This window comes from Megalobrama amblycephala, linkage group LG19 (genome assembly GCF_018812025.1).
Source record: "Megalobrama amblycephala isolate DHTTF-2021 linkage group LG19, ASM1881202v1, whole genome shotgun sequence".
NCBI lineage: Eukaryota > Metazoa > Chordata > Actinopteri > Cypriniformes > Xenocyprididae > Megalobrama > Megalobrama amblycephala.
This window is the reverse complement of record NC_063062.1, coordinates 23,301,291-23,315,045: the sequence shown is the minus strand read 5'-3', so window position 1 is coordinate 23,315,045 and position 13,755 is coordinate 23,301,291. Positions and strand designations below refer to the sequence as shown.

At 38.4% G+C, this 13,755-nt stretch overlaps 1 protein-coding gene across 1 annotated transcript; it reads left to right on the top strand.

Moving 5' to 3' along the window:
* Positions 1-7,282: 7,282 nt before the first annotated feature.
* On the top strand, positions 7,283-12,100 carry LOC125254483 (extracellular calcium-sensing receptor-like). Its single transcript, XM_048169107.1, has 6 exons — positions 7,283-7,526; positions 7,840-8,131; positions 8,240-9,043; positions 9,732-9,959; positions 10,138-10,261; positions 10,359-12,100. Exons 1-6 carry the CDS (start codon positions 7,312-7,314, stop codon positions 11,270-11,272), a joined length of 2,577 nt encoding a protein of 858 aa, XP_048025064.1. The 5' UTR covers positions 7,283-7,311; the 3' UTR covers positions 11,273-12,100.
* The last annotated feature ends 1,655 nt before the right edge of the window (positions 12,101-13,755 follow it).

The window sequence follows — 13,755 nt, the reverse complement described above, 5'->3', positions numbered from 1 at the left end:
AACTTACAATTTAGACCACCTAAAATATATTGTTAGACCAAAACATCTTATCAATTAATTAAGTAATAAAGGCATGTATTTAAGAAATTTAATAAAAACAGAAAGACGTCTATTGCTTCAGCCTTATTCAAAGGCCGCGGAAACATGAGTTCGTTTGTTACGCACTTCAATCCATTCCACACCCGACGTTCATGGTTTTCTTCCTAATTATTAATAATTGGTTGATGAAACATTGATTGAAATTAAGATACAATTTCTACAAAACGAAATTCGAAATTCATTTGTCTCCCAACATTGCGCATCCGTCATGCTATTCACTTTTCATAATCAACATTGGTGACATATTAAAAAAATATATATTAGGCTATAGCCCAATATTTAAATATAAATATGAAACTAAATTGGCTACATTTTTATCCCTCTGGCCGACGAAAGCGCCGGCGCGTTCTGATGGATTTTCTCCTCATGACAGCTGAAACAACTTAAAACAGGCCTTCCGTCATTTTTGGTGATAGCCTACAGATTAGTGCAAGACTACAAATGGTCTACTTTTATTTGTGTACGCTCACAATAACAACAAAACCTTGTACTTTTGAAAAATAATAAAATAAAATAAAAAACAGGGTGCGCTTTCAGCTGTCTCTCTGCGAGAATTTGAAACGTCTCAAAAGTGAACTTAAACTCAGCGAATAATTGTACCTAAAAAGAAAGAAATATCTCAATTCGATAATAAATTCGTAGGTCTGTGTTAAATAAGAGGCGATCTATCCGCTGGAATGTGTTGTTTCTGAATTTGATATTTGATATTTTAAGGAATAGAATACACTCCTGCATTTAAATGCGGCTGCAGGAGTTGCAGTTTTTTATGACGTTTTATTAATCCGTCCATTCTTTTTGGTTTCAATGATTTAGCTAAATCGTGCCTTAATAATGGGAGCGAAATTATTCAGTGACTCACGTTTTACTAAATTAAAGGATATAATTCATGAAACACACAACAATTTCTTAATCAGTGTCCAAACAGATAGGCTATATTTTTCCTAAGTAGTTATCTGTCAAATAAAGGACAGGTAACGAATAACAAAGTATGTGTGTCAAAAATCCATGCTGTTTTATTAAAGGAGTTTAAAATATAAATAAAAAATTTATTTGTGATAAATATAGGCCTAATATGTGAGAAAATTGACATTTTGCATAAAGATAAATGTGCTTTGATGCATTGGTTGGATAACATGTGGTTAAAACGCCACTCAGCGGTCAAAAGCTGCAAATGCACTTTGCGACGCGGCGGCGGTAGAAACACCGTTTTGGATGGCCACCTACTGTAAAGTGGGCCGGTCTAAGGCATGAAACTCCAGGGCTGAAAATGAGTCCCAATCCGGCCCTGACACAAGTGATGTTTTTTTTTTTTTTTCTAGTGAAGGTTTATAAAAGGTACTTATATGCCCTAATTGACATAAGGCCTAATCCTGGCATAAGCTAAGCCCTGTCTGTGAAACCAGGCCATATATTAACAGATTTCCCTGATTAAATGACCATGCACAAGTTGTGTTTTGGATGCTGTTGTGTCCCACTGGCCCCTTGAATTTCAGGTTCTCCCATTTCCTTTTGGCCTGGTCATGAGTCACCATGCAGTCTAAACCCATTTCACCTAAAATGATTCTAAAGACAAAAGACAGCAACTGGCAAAAACTTTTTTTTTATTAACTGTTATAAAACTTTTATTTACATTTTTATGTTTTGCCATTAAATAACATCAGCTGGACATAAAGATTATTATCTACACTTACCTGAAACCTTCAAATGCAGAATACTTTGCATCTGTAAACAACTCTTCATTTTCTTCCTGCAACAACAAATAAAATATGTAAAGTGTTGAGCTACAGGCAGAGCTCGCATGCAAAGGAGAAAACCACTCTTTCTCCAAATTTGTGACACTAGCAATCAAGATTGATAATCTCATGCACAATAACCCGGCTAAAACTAAGTTTCCATCCATGAGAACCATGTCGATCCAGCAAATGCCTCAGATTTCTAATCCAGTCCAGTCTTCTGCTCAATCCAACCCAGAGCTCATGCAGCTAGGAGTTACAAGGCTTTCTATGGAAGAAAGATCTAGACGGTTGTTAAACAAACTGTGTTTTTACTGCGGTGAAGCAGGCCACCTAAACGCCGCATGTCCACTGAAGGCCCGGAGGAACATCAATGCTAGCAGCCGGGTGAGTGTTGACAATCTTTTGCTTCTTACTGCCAAGTCTCTCACTGCCAGTGTCAGAATTTCTACTGAAAACGATTATTTTGAATTCACAGCGTTGATTGACTCTGGATCAGCGTTGAACCTAGTCCATCAGGACCTCATCAAAAAGTTTAACATCCCCACACAACCCTGCAATCCACCACTCAAGGTCAACGCAGTCAACAACAAACCCATTGGGGATGGCATCATTCAACTAACTCTCCCCATGCAACTTCAGGTGGGACTTTTCCATCGGGAAACCATCTCATTCTATGTGATTGATTCCCCACGCCATGAAATCATCCTAGGATACCCTTGGCTATCTGTTCATGACCCAGTTATCTCGTGGCACCATGGTGAGATAATGCAATGGTCACAGTTCTGCTTTACACACTGTTTGAGCGCCATAATTACCAAGCCTTGTCTAACCACGAGTATTGAAAGTCCCGAGTCTAAACCTGTCACCATACCATCGTGTTATCAAGAACTACAAGAAGTCTTTAGCAAGACCAAAGCTACTCTGCTACCACCTCATCATTCCTGGGATTGTGCCATAGATCTCCTGCCCAATGCTATGCCTCCCAAAAGTAAGATCTATCTCCTTTCACGTCCTGAAACTCAAGCAATGGAAGACTACATAGAGGAAGCTCTCAGTTCCGGTTTCATTCGTCCATCCACTTCCCCAGCGGCTGCAGGCTTCTTTTTTGTGGAAAAGAAAGATGGAGGACTTCGACCTTGCATTGACTACAGAGGTTTGAATAATGTCACAGTTAAATTCCGTTATCCACTACCGCAGTACCCGCAGAACAGCTCAGAGAGGCAAAAATTTACACCAAATTCGATCTCAGGAGCGCATACAACCTCATCAGAATCAGAGAGGGTGACGAGTGGAAGACAGCATTTTTGACCACTAGGGGGCACTATGAATACCAGGTCATGCCGTATTGCCTTGCCAGTGCACCAGCGGTCTTCCAGTCATTCATCAACGAGATCTTTAGAGACATCTTGAACAAGTATGTAGTGGCTTACATTGATGACATACTGATATATTCCAAGTCAGAAGAGGAACACAAGGAACATGTAAAAGCAGTGCTATCAAGATTGTTAAAGAATCAACTTTATGTGAAAGCGGGAAAATGCGAATTCCATGTTCAGCGAACCTCATTCCTGGGATACAACATCAGTCATCATGGTGTAGAAATGGACAATTCCAAGATCACGGCAGTCACGGAATGGCCTCAACCAACTACAATCAAGGAACTTCAGCGCTTCCTAGGATTTGCTAATTTCTACCGACGGTTCATCCGCAACTATAGTATGACAGCATCACCACTGACCTCTTTACTCAAAGGTAAACCTACAAAATTGAAATGGACTGAGAGTGCCACCCAAGCCTTCACAAAACTTAGAAATAGCTTCACAACAGCACCCATCCTCAAACATCCAGATGCCAACTTGCCATTTGTCGTGGAAGTCGACGCCTCAGACTGTGGAATCGGTGCAGTACTCTCTCAACGTCATGGACAGCCAGGCAAGCTTTATCCATGTGAATATTTCTCTAGGAAACTCAACGATGCTGAACGCAACTATGATGTTGGCAACAAAGAACTTCTAGCTATGAAGGCCGCAATCGAAGAATGGAGACACTGGCTGGAGGGTTCCACCCACCCATTTCAGGTAATCACTGATCATAAGAATCTCGAATATATCAAGAGTGCGAAGAGACTAAACCCCCGCCAAGCACGCTGGTCACTTTTCTTTACGAGGTTCCAGTTTACTGTAACTTACGGTAAGTAGCAAGAACAGCAAGGCCGATGCACTATCCAGATGACATGATCATCCACAGGCAGAAACCACACCTGAGTCTATTCTACCCCCATCAGTTATCATAGCACCCGTTACATGGGATCTGATGGACGAGATCCAAAGAGAACAACAGAATGAACCCACGCCACAAGGCTGTCCTCCTAACAAGCACTACATTCCTTCTAATCTCCGACTACGGGTCATCCAATGGGTCCATACATCTCTCTGCTCAGGTCATCCAGGTATTTCAAGAACACTCCATCTCACACAAAACTCATTCTGGTGGCCCTCCATGGTTAAAGATGTAGCCAACTACGTCAAGTCCTGTTCAGTCTGTGCCCAGTCCAAAACACCTAAGGAATTACCATCCAGTTTACTACAGCCCTTGCCCATTCCCCAACGACCCTGGTCACATCTGTCAATAGACTTTATTACTGATCTACCGCCATCAAACGAATTCACAGCTATTCTGGTGATCTTTGACTGCTTCTCAAAAGCTTGCCGTCTTATACCTTTGAAAGGCCTCCCCACTGCCATGGAAACTGCTCAAGCACTTTTCCAACATGTTTTTAGAGTTTACGGCATGCCTGAAGATATTGTTTCTGACAGAGGAACACAATTCACCTCACAAGTCTGGAGAGCTTTCTGTAAGCAGCTGGACATCAATGTCAGCTTGACCTCAGGATACCACCCTCAGTCGAACGGTCAGGTTGAGAGATTGAATCAAGAGATTGGCAGGTATGGTCATACTGTGGTCGTGAACAGCATCGCTGGTCTGAGTTTTTACCATGGGCAGAGTATGCACAAAACTCTTTAAGACATTCCTCCACCGGTCTCACTCCATTTCAATGCGTGCTGGGCTACCAACCCCCCATGTTCCCGTGGTCAGGAGAACCTTCCATGGTACAGGGATTCTGTAACGCCACGCCAGGAGAGGGAGCCCTCTCCCGAGTACTGACTGTTTGCTGCTCCCTCTGCTTCATGAGTCACTTCCTGTTTTGTGGGACATTTAAGCATGGCTAGGCTATCAGGCCTTTGTGAAGTATTGCCAGTTAATCTGCCTTACCGAGCGTTCATATCATCATTGTCTTGCTATCTTGTGTATGACCATTGCCTGTTTAGTTCTGTTTCTGCCTTTTGGATTTCCCCTTTGTTCTGTTGTTTGGACTGGACTGCCTCACTGTGTTTCAACCTCTGCCTGCCTCACGTTTATGCTACCTGCCTGTCGATTTGGATTTGTTTGCTGTGGATTATATTAAACGACTGCATATGGATTCTAACGCCGCCTCAGCGTCCTTACAAAACTGATGTCATTAGAGAAGGGGCACCATTGCAGAGGGGAGGAGTATTTTCAGATTTTGATTAAATATTACGAAGCCAAACAATTTTTTTGTGTGGATTGACTTGCACGGATGAATTGTTCACCACAAAACTAGCAATTTGAGCTAACAAAATAAATAAGGTCAATTTTGATTTCATGTGTACTTTAAAGGCACTGCACTTGGGCAATTTTAAGACATGGGACAGTCTTGCTCACTTATTTCCTGTCGTGTGCACGACAGGAAATAAGTGAAAGTGACGTTTCATAACTTTATATATTTAGGTTATTTAACTTTACCGTTGTAGCCTACTAAAGCGCTGACTTTGTTCGTTTGACTGAATTGTTTGCTCTATTTCTTATTGTATATCTTCCCTTTTACTTATACTTTTATATATAAAATATATTACTTGTATAATGGCTATTATTGATAATTAACACTGACATTTAACAAAAAGAGATAGGGTGGTGTTTTATGTTATATTTCATTTTATTACAGTGAAGATAATCAAAATATGCACATATTCCCTGAACCACATATTAATGTTTAATATTTTTGAAATTGTAAACAAAAAGAGGCAGGTTATATATATATATATATATATATATATATATATATATATATTTTTTTTTTTTTTTTTTGTTATAAATACTATACGTGAAGATAATAAGTGAAGTATGTTTAAGATTTCTTATGTGAAAACTAATAGAGGCAGAGTGGTGTTTTATAACACACTTTGTTTTATTGTTGCCGAAAATATACATACAGAGATAACCGAAACCAGAGCGAGCAGAGTGAGGTGTTCAAGTAGGTGCTGTACCATTTGCAAAATCACTGGAGAGTCCATTCTCCAGAGTCGAACTTGCCAAATCAGAACTTTGCGTACTTGGTATTGAGAAACACCTGTGGCTTTCATAGACAGAGATAATGAGAAAACAAGACACAGCTGAATGCAATCAGTGATAATGAAAAAAGGCAGAGGATGATCGGAGATGAAGTCCTTGAGGGAGTAACAACAGTCTGTGATGGAGTGCCCTCTGGTGTTAATCATGGGCACTCTAGCTGGTGACTGACACAATTAACCCAATTAATCTGAGCTGAACATTATTAATCCTCATACTGTGTTGGTTTCCTGTTTACACTCATGGTGTTTGGGGTCATATTGACGCGTATTGGGCGACTGTAATATATATATATATATATATATATATATATATATATACATATTATTTTAATAATACAATTTATATATAATTTTTTCCTTTACTTCTCATCTATACGTTTATGCTGTGTTTTGGATATGAAGAACATTGTAAATGCAAAATTCCTCAACTACACCATTAGCATGCATATGAAATATTAAATTTTTATGAAAATGTGAAGAAAAAAAATACTTTAATGATGATCAAAATTAAATATGATTATATATTATACAGTATCTCACAGAAGTGAGTACACCCATCACATTTTTGTATATATTTTATTATATCTTCTCATGTGACCACACTCAAGAAATGACACTTTGCTACAATGTAAAGTAGTGAATGTACAGCTTGTATAATGGGTAGGTTTAGGAGTAGGGGTAGTGTAGGGGGATAGATTGTACAGTTTGTACAGTATAAAAACCATTATGGCTATGGAATGTCCTCACTAAGATAGAAAAACAAACCTGTGTGTGTGTGTGTGTGTGTGTGTGTGTGTGTGTGTGTGTGTGTGTGTGTGTGTGTGTGTGTGTGTGTGTGTGTGAATTAACAAATTAATTTCCATTCTGCACTGGCATTTAACAATGATATTTCAAAAACATAATGATAATGAACCCACAATGACGTATTCATTCCCAGGATAGTCCATGTGACCACCTGTTCTATAGAAAAAAATGGTGCACAGTCCTCATAATAAATTAGGGAATGGATAGAGCTATGTGGCTCATACAGAGAATAAGGGGGAGAGATGTTGATCGCTCTAAATATCTGCCTATATCTGTCTTTTACATTTATCCCTGCTGCTTTCAACTCGGACTCCTGTCAAAGCCAGGGACTCTTCAAGTTGAACGGGATGTACAAGGATGGAGACTTTATCATTGGCGGCTTGTTTGAGGTTCAGCACCTCAAAGTCTTCCCAGAACTGAGTTTCAGAATGAAGCCAGAACAGCCCAAGTGTGAGGAGTGAGTGTGGAAAGCAAAGGATATGAGAAATTATGCAGACTGAAGAGTGTGAAAGGCCAAAATGGGATTAAAGAAAAAAAGGATGACAATAAGAGGGGGAGATATTATTTAGCATATTTTTGTATTTAATTACATGCAATGTGCATTACATACTGAAATCAGTTATCCAATACTATGTGTGTAGTGTTCAATTAAAACTGTAATAACTCTACAGATGAATGCAGATTATTTCATATTGTGATTGTGTAAATCCAATGATTTATTTTTAATATAAATGTACATTGTCACTGAATATACATATATATATTTCTAGATTTTATATGTCAAGTTTCCAGCAGGCACAGACCATGGTTTTCGCTATAGATGAGATCAACAAGAATCCAAAACTGCTGCCTAACATCACTCTTGGTTACCATCTTTATGACAACTGTTTGAAGCTTGTAGTAGCATTCAGGGCTGCTACAACTCTTATAAGTGGGACAGAGGAGACATTTTCAAACCTTAATTGCACTGGCCCACCACCAGTAATTGCTATTGTTGGGGATCCTGGGTCAACTCATTCTATTGCAGTTTCTAGTGTACTGGGTCTGTTTCGTGTTCCTATGGTAAGATATGATATGAATATAATAATAATATTAACATAATAATGAAATTCTTTCATTCTCTTCTACCCAGCCTAACCCTTCTGTTGCCTTTATGTCTTTCCTAATTAGATTAGCTACTACGCCACCTGCTCCTGTTTGAGTGACAGGAAAAAGTACCCTTCTTTCTTCAGAACTATTCCCAGTGATGCCTTCCAGGTGCGGGCTATGGTTCAGATCTTAAAATATTTTGGATGGACCTGGGTTGGTGTTCTCTATAGTGACGATGACTATGGTATCTATGCTGCCCAGTCCTTCCACCAGGAAATGCAGCGGTTTGGAGGTTGTGTGGCCTTTTCTGAAATAATGCCCTATGATAATCACAGGGACATTCAGCGCATAGTGGCAGTGATAAAGGGCTCTACAGCCAGAGTAGTAGTGGCATTCTCAACTGATCTGTTACCCCTGATGGATGAGTTGTTACTGCAAAATGTGACAGGCAGGCAGTGGATTGCAAGTGAGGCTTGGAGCACCTCACCTGTGCTCCACCTTCCACATTTTGTACCCCTCGTTGGAGGCACGTTGGGTATCGCCATCCGTCGAGGAGAGATCAAGGGACTTCATGAATTTCTGTTACACCTTCATCCTGACAGTGATCCAAGAAATAATATGGTGAGAATCTTCTGGGAGAACATGTTTGGGTGCAAATTTGAGAATGGAAGCAAAGATGGAGAAAAAATGTGTACAGTCCAAGAAGATTTGAACAGCACAGTTAATGAATATAATGATGTATCAGAGCTGAGGGCCTCTTATAATGTGTATAAGGCAGTTTATGCCCTGGCACATGCACTTCATGACCTGATGCAGTGTGAAGAGGGGAGAGGACCATTTAGTGAGAACAGCTGTGCCGACATAACCAACCTACAGCCGTGGCAGGTAAAACCCACAGGAATAGGGCCTACAGCTTACTGTGCTTCAAAGTCTATACTTAACGGTAAAAAATATATATACATATATATAGTACTGTGCAAAAGTATTAGGCCACCACCAGCTTTGTTGTTTTAGCAATATTTTAATGACCATCCATATTTATCAATATTCATTTTTTGGTCTTTATTATGATACAAACAGAAAATACAGGAAATATGTACACAAAATGTAAAAAAAAAAAAAAAAAAAAAGCAAAAATCACTAATCAGTATTTAGTGTGACCTCCTGGACATCTTATATTTTCTCAAAGAAGAAAATCTGAGAAAATGCAGTGCTTTTCCATTCCATTAGGTTTAAGAGAGCCACGTTCCTGCTATTGCTCAAGTGAAAAGGGAGGTCACTAAATACTTGCCACTTTAGGGTTTTTTTTTTTTTTTTTTTTTTTCTTTTTGATTACTGATTGATTGATTTGATTACAATCAAATTTCATGTATTTTCTGGTTATATTCTAATAAAGACTAAAAACTAATTATATATTATCATTATACCATTGCTAAAACATCTAATGGTGCACAGTACACAGTACAATATATATATATATATATATATATATATATATATATATATATATATATATAATGTGTGTGTGTGTGTGTACACATATGAGTAATATCTGTTTTTATAACCTGTGCAGATGGTTCACTACCTACAGAAAGTGAACTTCACCACTGGCTTTGGGGATCATGTGTCATTTGATGAGAATGGAGATGCTTTGGCCATCTATGATGTGATGAACTGGCACCCAAGTTCTGATGGGTCGATCGTTGTTCGCACAGTTGGTGTGGTAGATGAAGGGGCAGCAACAGGGAAGGTGCTCACACTGGAGGAGGATGCAATATACTGGAACTTTGAGACAAAAAAAGTAACTTACATTTCAACTTAATGCCATCCTTTTTGCAGAAGTGTAGTCTTAATACTGTACAAAGATAAGATAAGATAAGACAAATTAGAACAAATAAATGAAAAGACCAAGCTATTTATTATGCTACATAGATAGTCACAAACATACAAGTGAGTGATATGTATTTTGTCTTTTTTAGCCTCCACGTTCTGTGTGCAGTGAGAGCTGCCCCCCAGGAACCAGACGAGCAACAAGGAAGGGCCTTCCTGTCTGCTGTTTTGACTGCCTGCCATGTGCAGATGGAGAGATTTCCAATACATCAGGTGATATGCAATATTCAAATTCACATTTGCAGAATTCTGCTCAAAACATACATATTTATATATTACACAAATCTTTTTTCATATACAATTCTTACAGATTCTACTGAATGCACAGTGTGTCCAAAAGAATTCTGGTCCAATCCAGAAAAGAATCGCTGTATCCCCAAAGCAGTAGAGTTTCTGTCCTATGAGGATCCTCTCGGCATCTCTCTGACCACTGCTTCCCTGCTTGGCACCTGCTTCTGTGCTCTTGTGATGGGTATCTTTGCTCATCATCGTAATACTCCTGTAGTACGTGCCAACAATTCAGAGCTCAGCTTTCTGCTGCTGTTGGCACTCAAACTGTGTTTCCTGTGTGTGCTGCTGTTCATTGGTCAGCCACAATTGTGGACGTGTCAATTAAGACATGCCATGTTTGGTATTAGTTTTGTCCTGTGCATCTCCAGCATCCTGGTTAAGACGATGGTGGTAATAGCTGTATTCAAGTCATCTCGACCTGAGGGTAAAAGTGCCATGAAATGGTTTGGAGCAACTCAACAAAGAAGCACAGTAGTGGTCCTCACTGCAGTCCAAGTCGTGATATGTGCAGTGTGGCTCTCAACTGCCTCTCCAACACCCCATAAAAACATCCTGTATATCAGGTCTAAAATAGTATATGAATGTGCTTTTGGCTCAGTGACTGGGTTTGCCATTCTCCTGAGTTATATTGGACTCCTGGCAGCAGTAAGCTTTCTGTTAGCTTTTCTAGCAAGGAATCTCCCAGATAACTTTAATGAAGCTAAATTCATCACCTTTAGTATGTTGATCTTCTGTGCTGTGTGGATTGCATTTGTTCCAGCATATGTGAGCTCACCAGGGAAATATGCAGTGGCTGTGGAGATATTTGCCATTTTAGCTTCTAGTTTTGGATTACTTGTGGCCATATTTGCCCCAAAGTGCTACATCATTATATTACATCCAGAGAGAAACACTAAAAAAGCCATCATGGGAAGAACTGGTGAAAATAAATAATTACACATGCTGACTGTAACATTTTCTTACATTGGTATTTCTGGCTTTGAATATCCAGCTTGTAGGAGCTTTAATAGTTGGTAATAGACATGTATCAACATATACTTTTAAACACTGTCTATTTCTCACTCTATTGCTTTGTATGTTTTCTAATGTAGGCTATATAAAATTACAATAATATTGATTACCATACCAATGCTTCCTATCAATATTAAACGAAAAAAAAAAAAAAAAAAAATGAAATGGGACTTGTGAAGAGATGATCCATGAAAAACAGGTATAAAAAAATAAACGGGTATAAAGAAAATATGCAGATTTAAAGCAACCATTGCTCAACCATTGCTGTATGCAACATGACTGTTAAGCATTAGGAACTGTTGTGAATTAGCTCAAAGGGGAAATATTAATCATTATTCATAACTCATTATGATTATTCATTATGATTAATCTTGAATATTTTAAACAGTTAATCAGATTAACTTGATGCAGTGGCGAGCGATGACGTTTTTAATAGGGTATGATGCTGAGTGGTGGGTCATGTAAAAAGTCTGGCCGATGTAGTTACGTTGAATGGGTTTATTAACAGTGTTCTCTAGACACTGTTAGTTTACTCAGTTGCTTAGTCATGACACATAGTAACACAGCGAAAAGTATTTCTAATATGTTGGACCTTTTATTGAGAGTAGCCTACATTTACCTGTTGAGACGTGCCTTCATAAGCACCTGTAAGAGCTTTTGTGATGTTTGAGTCGATGGAGGCGCGACATGCGAAAGGTGCGTTTGCAAAATATGCTGTATTTTTGTAAGCCCACTATGTGCTGCTAGTGTCACAGAAACGACATACTTCATCTTTAAACGTATCAATTTAGGACACAGATCTAAATCAGACACATCAAATAAGAACCACCACGGCGTAAATTTAAATGTATAATATAATTAGTATTAGCAGCCAATTATAAATAAAAAGTCAAATGTAGGCTAATTATAATAAATATAAGTAGGCTGTAATAAATAAAAATATCAGTATTCTTTAAAAAAAAAAGTTGAAATTATGCAAACTGATGACTTTAACAAACGCACGACAGACTATCGATTATCATCCTCTGATAGTTACAGTAGGACTGTCTTAAGCAATTTATAAGTTTTCGTAATTAAAAAAAAAACAAAACATACTTTTCCCTATGGAGAAAATGAAATACTATGAAAATAGTTTTAGTTGTGATTTTATTCCCCTATTCGATTTAGTCTAGTTAGTTTTATATCACATACAATGTGATATAAATGAAAATTTGATGTTTATAAGCAAGTGCTGAACGCAGTTGGACATTGTGGTGTATTAGAGGTAAAAAATGATATTAATACTGTTCGGTTTCTCGCACAAACCGATCGTTTCGTGTCTTAGAACATCAGTATGTCATGCTGTGGTGGTCGTCATGTGCCGCAGGGTTTAATTTGGATTTGTCTAAGCACGTTTTATTTACTCTTATAAAATAAGTTCCCATTGACCCACATTATACGGCTGACAGACCGCAACGGTTGGAGTTAAAAATCATCATTTGTGTTCTACTGAAGAAACAAAGTCACCTACATCTTGGATGCCCTGGGGGTAAGCAGATAAACATCAAATTTTCATTTTTGGGTGAACTATCCCTTTAATATCGATTGCTGAGTCCGTGAATAGCTTGGGCATGCAGAGCATTCGCAGCTTATATGCACACCACTGACTTGATGTAGCTACATTGACATTACAATCAATCAATCAGTTCATCCTATGAACATCAGTATTGATTATTAATTCTAAGAGAAGGGTATTTTCATGGCCACAGAAAAATAATTCTTTCTTAGCAATTAGAGCGCTTAGAGCATGTAACAAGATCTAGATCATTTAAGTGACAATTTATTCGCAGACAGGGAGTCAGAACCAAATATGTATTGTGCACAAGTTTTATTAACTAAATCACAGACACATAACAAAACTAACAAACACATACACACAAGTCACACGTACATAGGTAAAATGAGAAATGATGTGAAATCGGAAGTGGGAACAGGAAAGAATCATCAGCTTATCATTACAAAGCTCCTTTGTTAACAAAGGGGGTTCACAACTTTAACTAACTATCAGCAATTTAGTATATCATACGATACTTGCATTATGCCTCAGCTGTTTGAAGAGCATCCAAATATACTGTTGCAGTAGAAAGTCCTGAGAGTTAAGTCCGATGGCGCTGAAGTTGCAGTCGATGTCTTCTGCATTGAATGAAGGAACGATGACAAGCTAGCATGGTTAGTTTGACTCTTAGAGGGAAAAAGAGTCATTTTCTCTTCTAGGTAAGCACATGGTGGGGGGGTATATATATATATATATATATATTAGGGCTGTCAACGTTAGCATGTGATTAATTCAAAATCCTTAATGCGTTAAAAAAATAAAACGCAAATAAATTATTATGCAAAACGTAATTTACAATCACGCAGTTAGA